The sequence below is a fragment of the Podarcis cretensis genome (genome assembly GCF_951804945.1).
Source record: "Podarcis cretensis genome assembly, chromosome: 16".
NCBI classification, from domain to species: Eukaryota; Metazoa; Chordata; class Lepidosauria; order Squamata; family Lacertidae; genus Podarcis; species Podarcis cretensis.
The window spans coordinates 11,141,313-11,161,147 of NC_137186.1; the positions used below are offsets into that span (position 1 = coordinate 11,141,313).

At 49.8% G+C, this 19,835-nt stretch overlaps 1 protein-coding gene across 1 annotated transcript in view; it reads left to right on the forward strand.

Moving 5' to 3' along the window:
• Nucleotides 1-19,221, forward strand: part of HCN3 (hyperpolarization activated cyclic nucleotide gated potassium channel 3) — a 28,976-nt gene extending 9,755 nt beyond the window's left edge. The window contains exons 2-8 of the mRNA XM_079957961.1: nt 4,480-4,909; nt 7,387-7,548; nt 8,879-9,097; nt 10,897-11,043; nt 12,311-12,551; nt 13,710-13,874; nt 15,877-19,221. Coding sequence (XP_079814087.1) covers nt 4,480-4,909; nt 7,387-7,548; nt 8,879-9,097; nt 10,897-11,043; nt 12,311-12,551; nt 13,710-13,874; nt 15,877-16,970 — 2,458 coding nt within the window. The 3' untranslated portion in view covers nt 16,971-19,221. The remainder of the gene's footprint in view (nt 1-4,479; nt 4,910-7,386; nt 7,549-8,878; nt 9,098-10,896; nt 11,044-12,310; nt 12,552-13,709; nt 13,875-15,876) is intronic.
• Nucleotides 19,222-19,835: the final 614 nt, after the last annotated feature.

Genomic DNA, 19,835 nt, shown 5'->3' on the forward strand with positions numbered 1-19,835 from the left:
ACATACACCATTGTGTGATAGACAACAATCTCATGGCTGCAAGCATGGAGCAAGAATCCTAACAACACATGCACACAAACATTTCTGCTCTTTATTTTTATAAGGCAACTTTCTGGCTGCACAATCTTGGGGTTGTTTTTCAGTGTGGATTTCTACCCTCTCAGAATAAGTCAGGGGTGTCCTGAGATGGTGAAAAAGGCTCTCTGCTTTTAACAGGAGACAGGAGAAACTTCTTCCAACAGTGCACCCTCCTTGCTGGGAAACGCTTCCCCTGAGGGTTTCTGGGAATTGGACAATATTAAGGGGAAATTCCTCTTTTATCAGTTGCTAAGTTAGATCAGGTCTTGTCACCCACTAGGAGAGGTAAAAGTAAAGGGACCCCTGACCATTAGGTCCAGTCGTGGCCGACTCTGGGCTTGCGGCGCTCATCTTGCTTTATTGGCCGAGGGATCCGGCATACAGCTTCCCGGTCATGTGGCCAGCATGACTAAGCCGCTTCTGGTGAACCAGAGCAGTGCACGGAAATGCCGTTTACCTTCCCGCCGGAGTGGTACCTATTTATCTACTTGCACTGTGACGTGCTTTCAAACTGCTAGCTTGGCAGGAGCAGGGACCGAGCAACAGGAGCTCACCCCGTCGCGGGGATTCAAACCGCCGAATTTCTGATCGGCAAGCCCTAGGCTCTGTGGTTTAACCCACAGCACCACGGAAAATTCCTCTTTTCTCAGTTTCTAAGTTAGATCAGATCTTATCACCCACTAGGAGAACCTTGACATTATAAGAGCAATGGAGAGAAATGCTTGGCTTGACTCCCATAATCCTTTGCTCACTCCGCTCAGCGTAGAGGAATTCTCATTGTCTCCAGGTCTTGTTCATTGATCTTTGACAGATGGTATGTTACAGGGCAAAGGCTTTTGACCTTCTCCTTAGGATGAGACATGAAATAAGATTAAGCGTTGTTGATCACATAATGATCTTTGGTCAATAAACACATGGCTTCTCTATGTATTAATTCTTTGAGCCCCTAACAAAAACGAAAAGCCAACTGGCAGATGGAGATTTTAATTCACAAAGAAAGCTCCCCTGGATAAACGGCTGTGAATGACAAGCCTTTCTTTCTTTTTATTTCTGTGATCTATAGGCTGACTGATTGATTTACGCCATGGGTAGGCCCGGGGGCCGAATCTGGCCCAATCACCTTCTCAATCCGGCCCGTGGATGGTCTGGGAATCAGCGTGTTTTTACATGAGTAGAATGTGTGCTTTTATTTAAAATGCATCTCTGGGTTATTTGTGGGGCATAGGAAATCATTCCCCCCCCCCAAAAAAAAATAGTCCGGCCTCCCACAAGGTCTGAGGGACAGTGGACCAGCCCCCTGCTGAAAAAGTTTGCTGATCCCTGATTTATGCTCTTGATGAAGAGCAGTGAAGGTACAAGGATATGTTATCCCTTTGACTGCCTTCTGCTCACCCATCCCGTCCAATCCTTGTGACTCCAAAGAGATAGAGTTAAGAAAGAAGAGGATAAGACTGGAGAAAAATCTCACAAGAGCAGGAACACCGGAGGCCTGTAAATTCAGCTTCAGCGCTTGGGCAGAGCATCAGAAACCTATGAAACAACTATAAGGTTAGGTAGGGTGCCTCTGAGCACATCCAAAGTGCATTTGCCACTCCACTGCATAATGACTACCTCCTAGCATCCCAGTCTGGGGAGAGGGAGCACGCTCTCTCACACAAAAGGAATCAGGAGCTTAGAAACGACCCGCAACAAAAGGGATGGAGTGCTCCTGTTCAGGGTTTTAGCCAGCCATACCCTTTCCCACATACTCCGTTCCTTTCTGCCTCCTGCTTTCCACTCTACCTGTGGTAGAGTCCACAATTTGTGACCACTGAGCATGCTCAGTCCACATTTGGGCAGATTTGAGTCCCCTCCTCTTTTAGGCTCACCCCCCTTTATTGGGGGGTCCTTTGGTAAACCTTGGGGTTCCCCCAGACCTGCTGATACCCCTCCCTTGTGCCTGGAGGGTGGCTTTTCGGAACTACATAGAAATAAAGCAAATTTGAACCTGCTGTTATTGTTATTGTTGTTGCTATTGCTACTACTAATACCAGTGGGGGTTTGGGGGAAGAAAAATAGGTGCCAACACAGTACACACCATGCCCTCCCTCACCCGTGCCACTGCCCCCGCTTGCCCACTCTCTCCCGCTTCTTTGCCACTGTGATAGGAATTTTGAGGTCTTAGATATATGTTAAATGTTCATAAGTGTACCAACCAAGTACGCACATAGATCAGCACAGGAAGACCGACCTGAAACCATTTTGATTCCCAAACTGGGCAAATGTTCTCCCTGCAAGGAGGGAGGGGGTCAGGGAGCCTTCCCATTGTCTCAGGAATTGAGTAATCAGCAATTTAATGGGTGACAGACTATCAGGAAAGGCAATCAGGAAAGGCAATCAGAAAACCTGGCAAGCAGGGGGGCGGGAAATTCAAATTTCTGTTTGCCTTTTCTGTGATGTAGGTATGATGTATCTGGGGGGTGGTCTTAGGTTACACCCCTTCTGCGATGGATGGATGGATGTATGATGTTTCTGGGGGTGGTCTTGATCTACAGGGTGGCAATTTCAAAAGTCTATATATGGCCATTGTTCTGGGTTCCTCCTCCTTTCCTGCGTGTGAGGGGAGCACCCTGTTGCAACAGATCAATAAAGATCAGGCTTACTAGCTGCTTTGCTTCTCAATATTCTCTGGTTGGCCTCTGTTATTCTCTCCTACCAATAGGGAACCTACGTAAGGACTCTATATGGGCTCTTGGATACCCCATAAGGGAAAAGGGCAGATTTTTGTTTACAATACCACTTCCTCCACCACCACTTCTCTGACTGCAGGCACAGCCTCCTGGAGGGCTTTAGCACGACCATTACGACCATCAAAGCGCCTTCCAGGAAGCTGCCCGCCAATTGTAAATAGCTAAATTGCAGTGTAAAAAAAAGGGGGGGCACCGAGATATTCCATTGTGGTGACTGTAAACTAGGTTTTAAGGTGCTATTTGGCAACCAGCTGATGTATCTGAGTTTCTGACACTGCCATGTACGCATACCTTCCAACATTTCTCCGATGAAAATAGGGACGTCCAGTGCTATTTTTCTAGAAAAAGAAGTGCTGGAACTCACCACAAACACCTCCCTCGTTCTCTTAGAATGGCAATAGCACCATGGATGTAATCCTTTATATACCGTATTTTTTGCTCTATAATACTCACTTTTTCCCTCCTAAAAAGTAAGGGGAAATGTGTGTGCGTCTTATGGATCGAATGCAGGCTGCGCAGCTATCACAGAAGCCAGAACAGCAAGAGGGATTGCTGCTTTCACTGCGCAGTGATCCCTCTTGCTGTTCTGGCTTCTGAGATTTAGAAATTTTTTCTTTCTTGTTTTCCTCCTCCAAAAACTAGGTGCGTCTTGTGGTCTGGTGCGTCTTATAGAGCAAAAAATACGGTAATTTTTTTTTTAGTTTTTCAACATAACATTTTCAACAGTAACTAAACATACTTTCATATCTTATATCATCTTTTTTTTTTTTACTTCCGTCAATCACACCTGAAAATTTTCCAATCTAATCACCAATTATACATTTCTTACTTGCACAATTACATTTAACTCATAACCAATATCTCTATTCTTTCTCTACTTTGCAACGCTTCATACATTTCTCCTTACAAAACTTCTTGTAGTCCTACTAGCATAATTTGTTGATTACAGTTGCTCTTCAAAGAGTTCGTATATTTATTCCAATCTTCTGTAAATCTCTGGTCCCGCAGGTTTCGAATCCTTCCTCTCATTTTATCTAATTCTGCATAGTCCATTAATTTTGTCTGCCATTCTTCTTTCGCTGGGATTTCTTCTTGCTTCCATTTCTAGGCTAACAGTACTCTTGCTGCTGTTGTTGCATATAAAAACAATTTAATGTCTTGCCTATTAATATCTTCACCTATAATACCAAGTAAAAATGCTTCTGGTGCGCCATGGGGGTAGTCAAGAGGGGGCAGCTGCCCCCCAAGCAATAAAAATTGATAAAAATTCAAAGCTAACTGAGGTTCTGCCCCCCCACAAAAGCCTGCCCCCCAACAAAAATCCTGGCTACGCCCATGAATAGCGCCCCCCTGAGAGGCGCCGGAACTGAGTTCTGGCTGAAAAAAGTCCTATCCATACCCTCCGTCGTTTCTCCGATGAAAATAGGGACATCCTACCGTCATCTCCAACATTCCTCCAATGAAAATAGGGACGTCCAAAGGAAAAGCGGGGCAGTCCAGGATTAAATCATAAACCAGGACGGCTTCAGTAAATCTGGGACTGTCCCTGGGAAATAGGGACACTTGGAGTGTCTGTGTATGTAATTTAGCCAAAACCCTCCAAGAAATTTCTAGCAGACCCTCTTTCCCTCCTTGCTGTGACAAAGGGCGTTTGTTTCTACCCCCTTTGCAGGTTCTACTGGGACTTGATCATGTTGCTTCTCATGGTTGGCAACCTCATCATCTTGCCCGTGGGCATCACGTTTTTCAAGGACGAGAACACCCCTCCGTGGATCGTCTTCAACGTCCTCTCGGACACCTTCTTCCTGGCCGACCTGGTCCTGAACTTCCGCACGGGCATCGTGGTGGAAGACAACACCGAGATCATCCTGGACCCACACACCATTAAGATGAAATACCTTAAGACCTGGTTCCTGGTGGACTTTGTCTCCTCCATCCCCGTCGACTACATCTTCCTCATCGTGGACCTGGAGACCCAGGTGGACTCCGACGTCTACAAGACGGCGAGGGCGCTGCGCATCGTCCGCTTCACCAAGATCCTCAGCCTCCTGCGCCTCCTGCGCCTCTCCCGCCTCATCCGTTACATCCACCAGTGGGAGGAGGTGAGTCAACATCAGGACCACTGCACCATGTGACTCCGGCCAAGGTAGATGCAAAAGTACGGTGGCCCACCAGGTTGGGCTTGATAGGCCTCCCACTTTACCAGCAACCCATGGCCTTCTGTATGTAGCCTGATCGGGCTGCCTTTGCTATAATAATAATAATAATAATAATAATAATAATAATATATTATTTATACCCCGCCCATCTGGCTGAGTTTCCCCAGCCACTCTGGGCGGCTCCCAATCAAGTGTTAAAAACAGTACAGCGTTAAATATTAAAAACAGGGCTGCCTTCAGATGTCTTTTAAAGATAGGATAGCTGCTTATTTCCTTCACATCTGAAGGGAGGGTGTTCCACAGGGTGGGCACCACTACCAAGAAGGCCCTCTGCCTGGTTCCCTGTAACCTCACTTCTCGCAATGAGGGAACCACCCGAAGGCCCTCTGCACTGGACCTCAGTGTCTGGGCTGAACGATGGGGGTGGAGACGCTCCTTCAGGTATACATGACCAAGGCTGTTCATGTACAGTGGTACCTGGGGATGCAAACAGGATCCGTTCCGGAGCCCTGTTCGCATCCTGAACAGAACGTAAGATGCGACTGCGCGTGCACGGATCGCGTTTTGCCGCTTCCGCGCATGCACGTGACATCATTTTAACTGTCTGAGCATGCGTGAGCAGAGAAACCTGCTCCGTTACTTCCAGGTCACCGCAGAGTGCAACCCAAATATACTTATCCTGAAGTGTATTTATCCTGAGGTATGACTGACCTAGCTACCAATTAGATTCCGGGCCCAATTCAAAGTGCTGGTTTTGACTTATAAAGCCTTAAACATTGCAATACCTCAAGGACCGCCTCTTTCTGTATGAACCTACCCGGACCCTGAGATCATCTTCTGAGGTCCTCCTTCATGTGCCTCCTCCTTGAGAGGTCTGGAGAGTGGCTACACGAGAACAGGGCCTTCTCTGCAGTGGCCCCCCGCCTGTGGAATGCTCTCCCCAGGGAAGTTCACCTGGTGCCTTCATTACACACCTTTAGGCACCAGGCAAAAATGTTCCTTTTTAACCAGGTTTTTGGTTGATCTGTTTGACATCCTATACCCTTTTAAAATGTGGCTCTTTTCTGCGGGGTTGGGCTGTTATTGGGTTGTTGTTTTTATTCTGATTATATATGTTGTGATCTTTTCTGTGAACCGCCCTGAGACCTCCAGGTATAAACGTAATCAAGAATAATAATAATAGTGCACTGCGGTTGTTGCTGGACTATGATTCGCACAGTCCTCTGGCGTCCTGAATTAATTAAATAATCAAGATCCCCCTACCGCCCATCACAAGATTTACATACCACTTGATTGTAATAAAAGCTCAGAACAGTTTGCAAAAGATGAATAAGGCGATTAAATAGTCATTAATAAAAACAAACAGCTAGAAACAACTAAACTTTCCAAAAGAAAAAGATAAAATCCAGATTAGACCTGGCATGGAGCATCTTTCTCATATCCTAAGGGAAATATCACAGTTTTGTGAGTTCACCCAAGCCCAAACTCCCGTAGAGGGGTCTGTTCCATGACCCTCCACGGATGTGTATTATTACTGCTGTGGTGGTTACAATTAATTTGTTAATTGCCTTCTAAACCACCGCCTCAAGGTTATTCACACATCAGATAATTAAAAACAACGAGCGTATTTAAAGTGAGACCAAAACCCGAATACAGTGGTGCCTCGCAAGACGAAAAGAATCTGTTCCGCGAGTCTCTTCGTCTTGCGGTTTTTTCATCTTGCGAAGCACGCCTATTAGCGGCTTAGCGGCTTAGAAAAAGGGGGGGAAAGGGGAAAAACTCGCAAGAACTCGCAAGACGTTTTCGTCTTGCGAAGCAAGCCCATAGGGAAATTCGTCTTGCGAAGCACCTCAAAAGACGGAAAACTCTTTCGTCTAGCGAGTTTTTCGTCTTGCGAGGCATTCGTCTTGCAGGGCACCACTGTAAGTGGTCCACTCTCATGGTCGTAATAACAATAACAATAACAATAACAATAACAATAACAATAACAATAACAATAACAATTTATTATTTGTACCCTGCCCATCTGGCTGGGTTTCCCCAGCCACTCTGGGAGGCTTCCAACAAAGATTTAAAATACATCAAAATGTCACACATTAAAAACTTGCTGCCTTCAGATGTTTTCTAAATGTCAGGTAGTTGTTTATCTCTTTGACTGGTGGGAGGGCGTTCCACAGGGTGGGCACCACTACCGAGAAGGCCCTCTGCCTGGTTCCCTGTAGCTTTGCTTCTCGCAGTGAGGGAACTGCCAGAAGGCCCTCAGTGCTGGACCTCAGTGTCCGGGCAGAACGATGAGGGTGGAGACGCTCCTTCAGGTATACTGGACCCAGGCGGTTTGGGGTCATGCAGCCGAAAGACACCCCAGGCAACCTCTGTCTCTCTTCTCACGGTCTGTCCCGGCTTTCTCTCCTCTTGTCCAGATCTTCCACATGACCTATGACCTGGCGAGCGCAGTCGTGCGGATCTTCAACCTCATTGGGATGATGCTCCTCCTCTGCCATTGGGACGGCTGTCTCCAGTTCCTAGTCCCCATGCTGCAGGACTTCCCTGAGGACTGCTGGGTCTCCATCAACCACATGGTGGTAAGGGCCCCTCCATGGCATTCCTATAAACAGGCAGAGCCAGCTTAAGACAGGTAGAGGCCCTACCTTGCTCCCAGGTGCCATAAGAAAGCTGCAGAGATAGCGCAGGATAGTGCGCACCCCGGAAATGATCTCTTTCAGCTTCTGCCTTCTGGAAGAAGGTACAGGGTTCTAAAGACTAGGCCTAGCCGCTTGAGAAACAGTTTCTACCCAAATGCGATTTTGGTTTTAAACGCAGTGTAAGGTAGCGGGTGGCGCTGTCGGTTAAACCACAGAGCCTAGGACTAGCTGATCAGAAGGTCGGCGGTTCGAATCCCCGCAACGGGGTGAGCTCCCGCTGCTCGGTCCCTGCTCCTGCCAACCTAGCAGGCCGAAAGCACCTCAAAGTGCAAGTAGATAAATAGGTACCGCTCTGGCAGGAAGGTAAACGGTGTTTCCGTGCGCTGCTCTGGTTCACCAGAAGCGGCTTAGTCATGCTGGCCACATGACCCGGAAGCTGTACACCGGCTCCCTTGGCCAATAAAACGAGATGAGCACCGCAACCCCAGAGGCGGTCACAACTGGACCTAATGGTCAGGGATCCCTTTACCTTTAAGGAGTCTTTATGGGAGTATATTGTATTTAATTATGGGGTATCAGAGTTTTTAGGGGGCTAACCAGGCTGGGATAGCAGGCTTATTGGTTTATGAATGTCTGATGTAGATTTTCAGTTTCATTGTTCTGTATGGGACAATGACAATAAAGATTATCGTATCGTATCGTATCGTATCAGTGTAAGATTGCTTCCTATTTAAACCAGCCCTTAAACCAGCCCATAATTCTAGAACAGAGTTTCCCAAACTTGGGCTTCCAGCTGACTACAACTCCCATCATCCATAGCTAGCAAGGCTAGTGATCAGGGATGATGGGAATTGCAGTCCCCAAACAACTGGGGACTCAAGTTTGGGAGACACTGTTCTAGCTGATATATGGTCAAAACACCTCTGGCCGCATCACCCTTCCGAATTTTAACTTTCCTTTGAGCCCATAATTCTAGAACAGCTGTTTTTTGACAACAACTCCTAGCTAGCAGGACCAGTGGTCCGGGATGATGGGAGGTCCAAGTTTGGGAAACCCTGTTCGAGAACGATGAAAAGAAGTGGGTTAAAAAATTAAAAAAATTAAAGTGTGTGGTCACTTGGAGGTGATCTCTGTGGTCACCCTAGGTAATCATACTGACCAGAAACAGCTGTTTCAATGGACCTGTGCAGGTAAGACTGCTCCCACCTCCACAAATGTGCACACCGACGACCGGCCTGCGCTGAAGCCCGCTTCTTTCTCTGCCCCACAGAATGACTCATGGGGCAAGCAGTACTCTCACGCCCTCTTCAAGGCCATGAGCCACATGTTGTGCATTGGGTACGGGCAGCAGGCTCCTGAGGGCATGACGGACGTTTGGCTCACGATGCTGAGCATGATCGTGGGAGCCACCTGCTATGCCATGTTCATCGGCCATGCCACCGCCCTCATCCAGTCGCTGGACTCCTCTCGCCGCCAGTACCAGGAGAAGGTGAGCTGCAGGGTCGCCCAGTTTTGCTTGTGGAGGACCTGGTGTCTTGCAAAGTGCCTTGCGGGCAAGCTGAGCTCTTGCAAGGCTCACCTCGCCGGCCAGTTTCAAAGCAAGCCAGAAGCTGAGAGTTGCCATGCAATGCAGGAATAGTCAGCGTAGACCGGTCTGAGCTAGTTGGAGCAAGGGGTCTGACTCAGTCCATGCTCCTATTTAATCAGGTCTTTTATTCAGAACAATGAGGACTAGGACCTTAGAATCTTTAAGGGAAAGGGGCGTAGCTCAGCCGTGGAGTGCATGCTATGCAAGGTTCGGTCCCCAGCATCACCAGGTAGGAATGGCAGAGAGAACGCTCCCCAAAACCCTGGAGAGCCTCTGCCAGTCAGTGCAGACAGTACTAAGCTAGATGGATCCCAGAGTCAGTCGAGGGCAACTTCCCATGAATGGTGGAAGATTCAGGACTGACTAAAGGAAGTATGTATTCATGCGGGGCACAGCTCACCTGTGGAACTCATTGCCACAAGGTGTAGCGGTGGCCAGCAGCTTGTTGCAAGAGGATTAGACACATTCAGCTATCAATGGCTGCCAGCCACAATGACTATTTTCTGTGTCCTCTGTCGGAGGCGGTATGCCTCTGAAGTTGCCGGGAATCCCGAGCAGGGAGAGTTGTGGTGGCTTGTGGGCTTCTCCTACGGGCATCTGGTTGTCCACTGTGAGAGCAGGATCCTGGAACAGATCACCTGGATATTAGCCACAAGGGCCACAATTTGCCTCCCCTGTTCAATTCCCCAGAAGTAGGGAGAGTTGCTGTTGCATCTTGTTGGCCACCACGAGAGCTGTGGGATGTGATACATAAATAGCAGTCAAGTACAACATTCCTTGTTTTCCTAGAGTGGACATGCAAGGGGATGTTTGGTCCAGCCAGTCGGAACTTCCTGTTTCCTCCTGGACTGGGACATACTTCCTTTGCATGTGACTAGAGGTGGGCGTGACCTTACCTGCCCAGGTAACAAAAGGACAAGGCACGCAGCACACACACACACTCTCTCTCTCTGACTTCCTTCATCGTTGGAGCAGATTTTTAGCTAGAGATGCTGTGCTGGCTTCCAGCCAAAAGAGGACACTGGGATTATCCCCATATGGGATAGATTGACATGTATATACTTTGTAACTAAGTCTGCCTTCAGGGATCCAACTGTGAACTGAATGTGAGTAAACTACTTTTTATATACTTTAAACAAGATTGTGGCGTGTTTATTCTTTTAAGAGGGATAAAAAGGAATTTACCAGGAATTCAATACAGTCATACCTTGGATTACAGATGCTTCAGGTTGTGTTTGTTTTTTTTTTTTGGGTTACGGATGTGCTGAAACCCGGAAGTACCGGAGCAGGTTACTTCCAGGTTTCGGCGGTCGCACTTTCGCAGAAGCGCTAAATTGCACTTTGCGCATGCGCAGAAGCGCCGAATCACAACCAGCACATGCACAGATGCAGCGCTGCAGGTTGCGAATGTGCCTCCCACACAGATCACATTCGCAACCCGAGCGTCCACTGTACTGAATTTTATAATAGTGAAATGCTTGCACAAGCCTCCAACCTGCTGTGCAGTTAAAAGGGGAATGTAAAACTCTGCTAAGTAAAGGAACTTGCTAGCATAACTTAGGAAGGATGTTAATAAACAATATATCCTCTCCTGCCTCCCTGAACATTCCCACAAGAGCAGAACATTGGACTAAGCTGGTCCTCTGGCCTGATCCAGCTGGGCTCTTCTGATTTTCTTCTCCCCTCGTCTCTCCTCCTAGTACAAGCAAGTGGAGCAATACATGTCCTTCCACAAGCTGCCGGGAGACACACGCCAACGGATCCATGAGTACTACGAACATCGTTACCAAGGCAAGATGTTTGACGAGGAGAACATCCTGGGGGAGCTGAGCGAGCCTCTCAAAGAGGTGCGTACCTGGGTGGCACCCATCTTCGGAGAGGGAAAGGGAGGGGTAATCAAGGTTGGGGAACAGGGATTTGGAAAAAGGGATCCACACATCTTCACTGGAAAACAGCACCCATATAAGCTAAGGGGGGAAAGTCTTAATTGAACAAACTCATGTTGTTGTACGTGCCTCAGTCTCTGGCAGTGGGACGGGGGTCACGCTGTGGTCTAAACCACTGAGCCTCTTGGGCTTGCCGATCAGAAGGTCAGCGGTTCGAATCCCTGTGACAAGGTGAGCTCCTGTTGCTCTGTCCCAGTTCCTGCCAGCCTAGCAGTTTGAAAGCACACCAGTGCAAGTAGATAAATAGGTACCGCTGTGGTGGGAAGGTAAGCGGCGTTTCCGTGCGTTCTGGTTTCCATCACGGTGTCCCGTTGTGCCAGAAGTGGTTTAGTCAGGTTGGCCATATGACCCGGAAAGCTGTCTGTGGACAAACGCTGGCTCCCTTGGCCTGAAAGTGATATGAGTGTGGCAACCCCTTAGTCGCCTTTGATGGGACTTAACCGATCCAGGGGTCCTTAACCTTTAGGTAAAGGTAAAGGGACCCCTGACCGTTAGGTCCAGTCACGGACGACTCTGGGGTTGCGGCGCTCATCTCGCTTTATTGGCCGAGGGAGCCGGCGTACAGCTGCCGGGTCATGTCACCAGCAGGACTAAGCCGCTTCTGGCGAACCAGAGCAGCGGATGGAAACGCCGTTTACCTTCCCGCCGGAGCAGTACCTATTTATCTAATTGCACTTTGACGTGCTTTCAAACTACTAGGTTGGCAGGAGCAGAGACCAAGCAATGAGAGCTCACCCCGTCGCAGGGATTTGAACCGCCAACCTTCTGATCTGCAAGCCCTAGGCTCAGTGGTTTAGACCACAGCGCCACCCGTGTCCATTTACCTTTACCTTTACCTTTTACCTAATCTTTGACAAGTGAGATACACAACACTTGCCTAGGGTTCTGTTTCCTTGGAATAAAGTCAACAGAGACTATGGGGTCTTTAGGATATTCCTTTTTTCTACACATATATATAACCTGAGCATAGGCTGGAGGGGCTCACAGCACTGACGTTCTCATATTGGGTTTCTAGGGGGGCAGGGTGCCCCCAAAGCCCAGCACAGAGCAAGACATGTCTCTATGCCTTCCACTTCCAGCAGCGCTCCAAAAACTCACTCAGACGATTCTCACATACGCAGGTTTTCTTCCTTTCTGATTTACGATCTGCCCTGCCGCCCCCTTTTAGGAAATAATCAACTTCAACTGCCGCAACCTGGTGGCCAACATGCCGCTGTTTGCCAACGCTGACCCCAACTTTGTGACGGCCATGTTGACCAAGCTGCGCTTCGAGGTCTTCCAGCCGGGGGACTTCATCATCCGGGAAGGGACCGTGGGCAAAAAGATGTTCTTCATCCAACACGGCGTGGTCAGCATCCTGACTCGAGGCTCCAAAGAGATGAAGCTCTCAGATGGTTCCTACTTTGGGGGTATGTTTTAGAGAGGAGGGGTGTTTTGGGGTGGGGGTGGGGAGGTGAGATATACTCAGAGTCGAGAGTGGATTTCATGCTCTTTATTCAGCTCATAGTGGTGAGGAGGAATGAACGTCCCCTCCAAGTATCTGCTTTATATACATTATTTACACAATGGGCTGCACGGGATTGGCTAATTCCGGAATTCTCCTGTAGGCCAATCAGGTTGTGGATTCACTTCCACCTGGAGCTGGATTGGGTGGCTCCTGCAGACCAATCATACTGCTGCACTGTTCTAGGACCAATCAGACTGCTGCATTTTGGATCCTATTGTTCTAGGACCAATCAGACTGCTGCATTTTGGATCCTATTCACTCAGTACATAACAGGAGGAATCAGCAAGCTCCAAAACATGGCTTTGTGTTTTTCAAATATATTTACACTTTCAAAATTCAAGCTTAAAGATGGCTGGCGAACCAGGGTTGCTGAATTGTGGAGGCAATAACCAGCATTCCTGCAATATATGATGTTCAAGGTGCGAATGCCAATGATTTTGTAGCCCAACCAAGAACACCCACACTGTTTTAATCCAATTTGCTCCTGTTTCCTTCCATTCTTGGCAGCTGCTGTTTGGCAAATTTGATGTTGTTGCTGTCGATAGGTTCTACATGCTCTATCATCCAGCTAATTGGGGATCACGTAGCCAGCATAGTGACATCACGGCACCAAATAACCAATCAGGTTTGGCTAGGTGAGAACATCACAAAGCCAAATCAGAGAGAGGTAAATGCTTTCTGACCTCGCTCTGAATGGCTGGGACTCTTTTTTTTTATGTCCCATTTTGCAACCTACCTGAATTAGTGCCGAAAGGGAAATAGGGAAAAAGTTTGGGTGAGCAGGTTGGCTTGAAAGGGGTCAGGTTTCCTCCCCCCCCAACAACAAAAACCACACACATGCTATTTGTGTCAGCTCCAGTAACTCCTTTTTGTAGAGGAGAATGAGAACAGTTTGGGCCTAAGATAGATGCACAGGCTCTCTTCCCTAAACTGCCTCTCCCAGAGTTATCCTGGAGGCAACCCTTGCTCGCCATAGGTGATCAAGCGACAGGGTGCAAACCTCTCCTGGCAAACACCTGAAACTGTTCCTGATCACCATCCCCTCGATTGGTCCCTGCAGAGATCTGCCTCCTGACCCGTGGCCGGCGTACGGCCAGCGTGCGTGCCGACACCTACTGCCGCCTCTACTCGCTCTCAGTGGACAACTTCAATGAAGTCTTGGAGGAATATCCCATGATGCGCCGGGCCTTCGAAACCGTCGCCATGGACCGACTGGACCGCATAGGTGAGACGTGTGGCTGGAGGCTATTGGTCACTTGGACCAACGCACTGGCTAGGACAGGGGTGGGGCCTCATTCCCTTCTGGGCAGCCTTCTGGAGAACACATGCCGGTGGAGGCTGGGACCAGGGGAAGAAGCAGGCAGACTAATGGAAGTAAATTCTGCCATTTGTACAGTAGGTTGGTGTGGCGATCACACAGGGTCCCTGGACATTTGACGGTCTGTTGACCCTGTGCCACCACTGTACTTGCGTTCTTCCATGGGTACACATGGAGTCCAGTCAGTTATAATAATAATATAATAATTTATTATTTGTACCCTGCCCATCTGGCTGGGTTTCCCCAGCCACTCTGGGCGGCTTCCATAGAAACCAAAAATACAGTAAAATATCACAGATTAAAAACTTCCCTGAACAGGGCTGCCTTAAGATGTCTTTTGAATGTCAGGTAGTTATTTATCGCTTTGTTAACATTAACAAATTAAGTTTATTTTATAGGCATGAACGAGCTTATGGTTACAGTTAATTTTTCTTGGCAGTTTCTTAATCTTAGTTCCTTAACTGTCCTATTCGTTCCTAACAACTTCAAAACTGATTATCCCAACTAACTATCTGACTCCACCTAATAATTCCTCTCACTCTCTCAGCACACAACTCGACCAACCCACAGACTATTCCTCCCTCTTCCTTCTCCAACTCCCAACTCTCAGCTGACTTTCACACAACACCCCCTCTAACCCTAACTCCTCCTATCAGTTTCCACTGGCCAATCACATCACACTCATTTTAACCCTTTCCTTATGACCCACCTAGGAGGCAAACGCCACAGTTGGTTTCTACAGACACTCACAAAATGCCTTTCTCCTGCATCCAGACCATCAAGAAGCAAGACCAGAGCTCACAGGCACATCCCAGTCAGGGGAAAACACTCACAGAGGGCATGGAACTGGGCTGGTGTGCGGGGATATAGAATCTATATTCTTCCCAGGCCACCATCCCCACCAGCCCAGCTCCAGAGAGCCATAGAGACCAGCATTCAGCCTGAGGTTCTCCACTCCTGGCCTAGGGGTGGGGGGACTCGGGGGGGGGGGAGTCAGAGGCACTGATTATGAAGCAAAAAACAAGCCCCCTGCTTATCTCTCCCTTTTTCTGCTCCCCCCTCTCTCACAGGCACACAAAAATACACACTCCCTCTTCATACTCACCTTCCCATTTTTATTCATGAAAGCACAGCAGCCATCTGGGGCACTGTGATTTTGAACAATTTTGTGCCACAATTTCACCCCCCCCCCCGATAAAAGCGCTTTTTTCAGGCACAGTGCCAGATCGCAGCCCCAAAAAAGATTTCCGGGGGGGGGGAATCGTGGCACGAAATCATATGAGAGATCACAGTGCCCCAAAGGGCTACCATGCTGTCGCGAGAAAAAAAACAGATGTCCCAGGTTTTTCCGGGAGAGTTGAAGGATGTGCCTCTTTCTGCCACACCTCTCTCTCAATTCCTCTCTTTTTGCCATCTCCTTCTCTCTCTCTACTGCTCGCTTTGCTCTCACTCTCTTTTCACCCCTTTTCTCTTACTCTCTGGGTTGCAGTTACAGGTAGGTAGCCGTGTTGGTCTGCCGTAGTTGAGACAAAATAAAAAAATTCCTTCCAGTAGCTCCTTAGAGACCAACTAAGTTTGTTATACCCTCTCTGGATAGCTATCCAGCTAAGCCCAACTCTGAGCAGACCCATCGAAACTAATGAACCTAACTTTGGCCCACTAACGGGCCTACTCTAAACAAGAGACAGGCTTCGATTTCTGCCATCCTCTCCTTCCCTCGTCCCCCTGCCCTTTGCCCACCTGCGCATAATTCACCCCAAGGTAGCTTGACAAAGCCTCTGGCACAGTGAAAAGCGGCTGTGTTTGCTCAAGGCCTAGTGTGGAAGCTCTTCTGCTGCTGTGCGTGGACATGATGATGATGATGATGATGATGATAATTCCCTTTGCTCATCCCCCGGTGTCTCTCCAGGTAAGAAGAACTCCATCCTGCTGCGCAAGCGGGCCGAACACAGCTCCAGCTCCGTCAACCAAGAGATCATCCAGCAAATCGTCAAGCACGACCAGGACATGGCGCACAACATCCAAGAGCTGCAGCCGGTGGTGGCCGGGCGTGAGCTGAGCGGCAAAGCTGTGATCTGGGAGCCCCTGGTGCACGCTCCACTGCAGACCGCCGCCGCCACCACAAACGTCGCCATTGCCTTGACGCACCAGCAGAGCCTCGCGGCTCACATCTTCCTGCCCCCTTCTTCCGTCACCAGCCCTCTGTCCCCTGACGCCGCCCTATACCCTCGCCAGCCCCGGCGCTCCCAGCCCAGCTTGGGCGGCTCGCGCCCTTCCTCAGTCAGCTCTCCCGCCTCGGGGGCGCAGTCCCACTTACAGACGCCAGCGGTCGGGTCCCCGTCCTCCCCTATGGTCCAGTGCCCCTCGCCCTTGGAAAGCACCGGCCCCCACGGCGTTCCTCTCGGACCCCCCATCCCGCAGCCCATACAGAAAGCAGAAGCTGCCTCAAGCCAGCCTCAGCTCTCCAAGTCCCGCGGCACCTCTGTCTCCACCTCGCTCCTGCAGCAGCCGGCGAGTGTTGCAGCCATCCCTCCTGGACGGACTCTCCACTACAGCCTCTCGCGGGCCACCGGCTCCCACATCTCCTTGTTTCTGCAGCCACAGCAGCTGGTCAAACACCGCAGCACACAGGGCCTGTCGGCGGGCCGCCTCACCCAGGATGTCAGGCCGCTTTCGGCCTCCCAGCCTTCCTTGCCGAACCGGCTCACCCAGCCGGCGGACATGGGCCCCCCTCAGCAAGCCCGGAAGTCGGCCGGGAACCTGACGTACCGGTCGTCTCCTTCGGTCCCCGGGCTTCTAGCCAAGCCGGCCCCCGGCGCTGCCAGGCGTCCTGTTTCACCCCAGCAGGCCGCTTCGGGGTCCAGCCGGTCCGGGAGTGGGCCCAGCACCCCGCAGTCGCCTGCCACCACACCCCGCCACACGGCCGCCCCGTCCCGCAAAGGTTCTGTGGCGTTCAGCCCCGACGTGGACACTGGGAAAGCTAAGCTCACGTCCAATATGTGAGGCCGCAAGAGTCCAGGGCTGCACTTTCTGGTGTCGGAAGGTCAGCCTCTAGGAAAGGCAGGCCTGGGCGGGTGCATGGGCCAGGAGGCCCGTCCAGAGATAAGGAAACGGGTACTTGGGCAATTCGCCACCATCTCGGGGCAGGCTGTCGGCCTTGAACATCGGCCTGAGGGGTCTCTGAGCCATGACTGACTGGAGAGGGAGGGAGGGAGTTGTTCCCTCGAGGAAAGCCCAACGTCCCCACTGCCGCCATCTTAGCTCCTTGCCAAAAGGCACCCGCCGAGCCCCGTGCCACACCTGCAGGGGGCAGGAAGCCAGGCCACCCTTTGGTTGGGGACATGTCCCTGGGCCTCATTTCTGCCCTGCCCACTTTGGACCTATTAGTGCCTCCACACACCCCATTTCCAGGCCTGCCCTTGACGGTGGGTTGTGTGGGCTTTGCCCCATATCGAAACCCCCAGAGGGCCAGCGGGGTGAGGAGAGGCAGCAGAAGGGGTTCGCTTTCAATAAAGTCTGGGCACCCCGTTCCCTCAGCACAGCCTGTCTTTTTGAACGTGAAGGAAGAGATGCGGAGGAGGCCGAACGACAGTCCCAGAAGTCTCCGGCCACACAAAATCTGCCTCCGACGTCCAGCGCTGGGCAGTGACAACGTTGTGGACACTCCTGGATGAGTGCCGTGCCCCTCTGTACCCTGTCTCTCTCCCTCCCTTGAGGGATATTTTTAACAAGGAGATATTTTATCTGGTCCTACTTTTCTTCCCCAACCACCCCAACCCTATTCTCAATTTGTGCAATATGAGATCTCAAGGTGTCTTGTGAGAGTGTGTGTAGCTGTAGAAACCCCGGTTCCATGGAAGAGGGAAGGAAGGACACCCGTCCAAGTCCTTTGCCCCCCCACATCTGTCCGCCTCTTCTGTCCCGGAGACAATGGGTTGGAAATCCAGTTCTGATCTTGCTACTACTGCCATAAACTTAGCAGCTGGGCCAAGCGATAGGGAGCAGCCCCTTATATACACCTATAAACCCCCTATGTCTTCTTCCCGACCAAACTGGTTCAGGGACCACTCACTTGAAGGTGCATCAAGGCCTATCTGGTAGGGCTGTACTGCAGACTTCCTCAGAGGAGTCTGCTTGGCATTTTGATCCCAGTTCCATCTGGGGAGGGTGGCCTTAGAAAGCATGAGCCCCCTCTGCTTCCGGTTAACTACAAGTTCACCCATACTAATGTTAGAATCATAGAAATGTAGAATTGGAAGGGACCCCGAGGGTCATCTAGTCCAACTCCCTGCCATGCAGGAATCTCAACTAAAGCATCCACGACAGACGGCTCTCTTGTAAGGTATATAGGCAGTTTCTTGTGCCTCCATTCATTCTCTGTCGTCTATATGATGCTCTCCTTCAAATCACACTTTCCCTTCCTTCAAAATCCCAATTCAGGGAGGGGGAAGTGTGTTTTGGAGGAGGACCGACGACGGAGCATGAATGGGGGTCCAGGAAGCTGATGATCCACATTCAACGGCTGTATGGAGGGCCTCAATATCTTATTTACTTCTCCCTGGTTGCCTTTACTGTAGCTCTGTCACTTGATCAAAGGCACTTTTGCCTATCTGATTTAGATGATTCACCGGCAAATTAATCAACAAAATCTGCACACATTGCCTGCATATCAACAAGGAAAAAAATCATTCATATATACGTACATATACACATGCGCACAGTATACAGTTGTATCCAAAGTTCTGTCAGCACAATGATTTCTTTTTCTGCAACAGAACATTCTCCCCCATGCCTCCCACCACAAATCTGTTCTATGGGGTTAACGTTAACCCAGCCCTCTGGAGTAGATGTGGGGATGGCATGGGTCACACACAGTGGGGAAGAACCATGGGGAGTTCTGTTGCACAAGTGCAAATCTTTGCGCTAATAGAATGAGTGAATTAGAATTTGTCTCAAACTCCAGTCTGTTAATCCGGGGCTGGAGAACATGCTATTCCTTCCTGGTGTTGCTGGATTCCAACTCCCACAGTCCCTGAGCGTTGGTCATGCTGTCTGGAGCTGATGGGAGCTGGAGTCCTAGAATATCTGGAGGACCAGTGGTGGAGGAAGGGGGTGCGGGGGTGCTGTCCACCCTGGGTGTTATCACTGGGGTGTGTGTGTGACAAAACGAGTTTAAAAAATAATAATAACTTGGGCTCACGGAACTTTTTAGGAGTGACATGGTGGCTTAGGTGCCTGTAGGTTCCGTGCTGCCTGAAACAGACTTGTGTCTGCCTACCAACTCTGTCTCAGCTGCCCTACAGCTGAGGGAGAGGCAGCGGAAAGGCTCTAAGCATCGGAGAGGCTTGCCCCGCCCCCTGGGAGGCTTGCCCCGCCCCCATGGGCAGATTGCCCCGCCCCCGACTGCAGGACACGCTCCCGCACCAGGCACCCGAGTGACTAGCTATGCTGCTGTGGAGGACCACATAGATTCCCGATCCCTGGATTAATCAGATGCAATGATTTAAACGTTTTGGACTGAGTCAAGATTCTAATTCCATTTCAATACAGGCATTCCTGTTTTACAGTCATGCTCAAGAGGTGGGATGCTCCCACTAATATTATCTTAAAAGAGGCACTCCCCTTTTACTCTTTATGTCAGGAGGGAATTCCTCTTCTAAAACGCCAACTTCTGTGACCAGTACAGGCACTGTATCCAACTTTACACCTACTCAAAGTAGACCCATACTGTGCGACTCACTTTGGTCCATCGATTTTCAGTTGGGTCTTCTCTAAGAAAAACCCACCCTCTAGCAAACAAAGTAAGCTTTTACTATTCAAAACTATTGCATTAAAGAGGCAGATTTGTGCAGATTTAATTGATTTGTG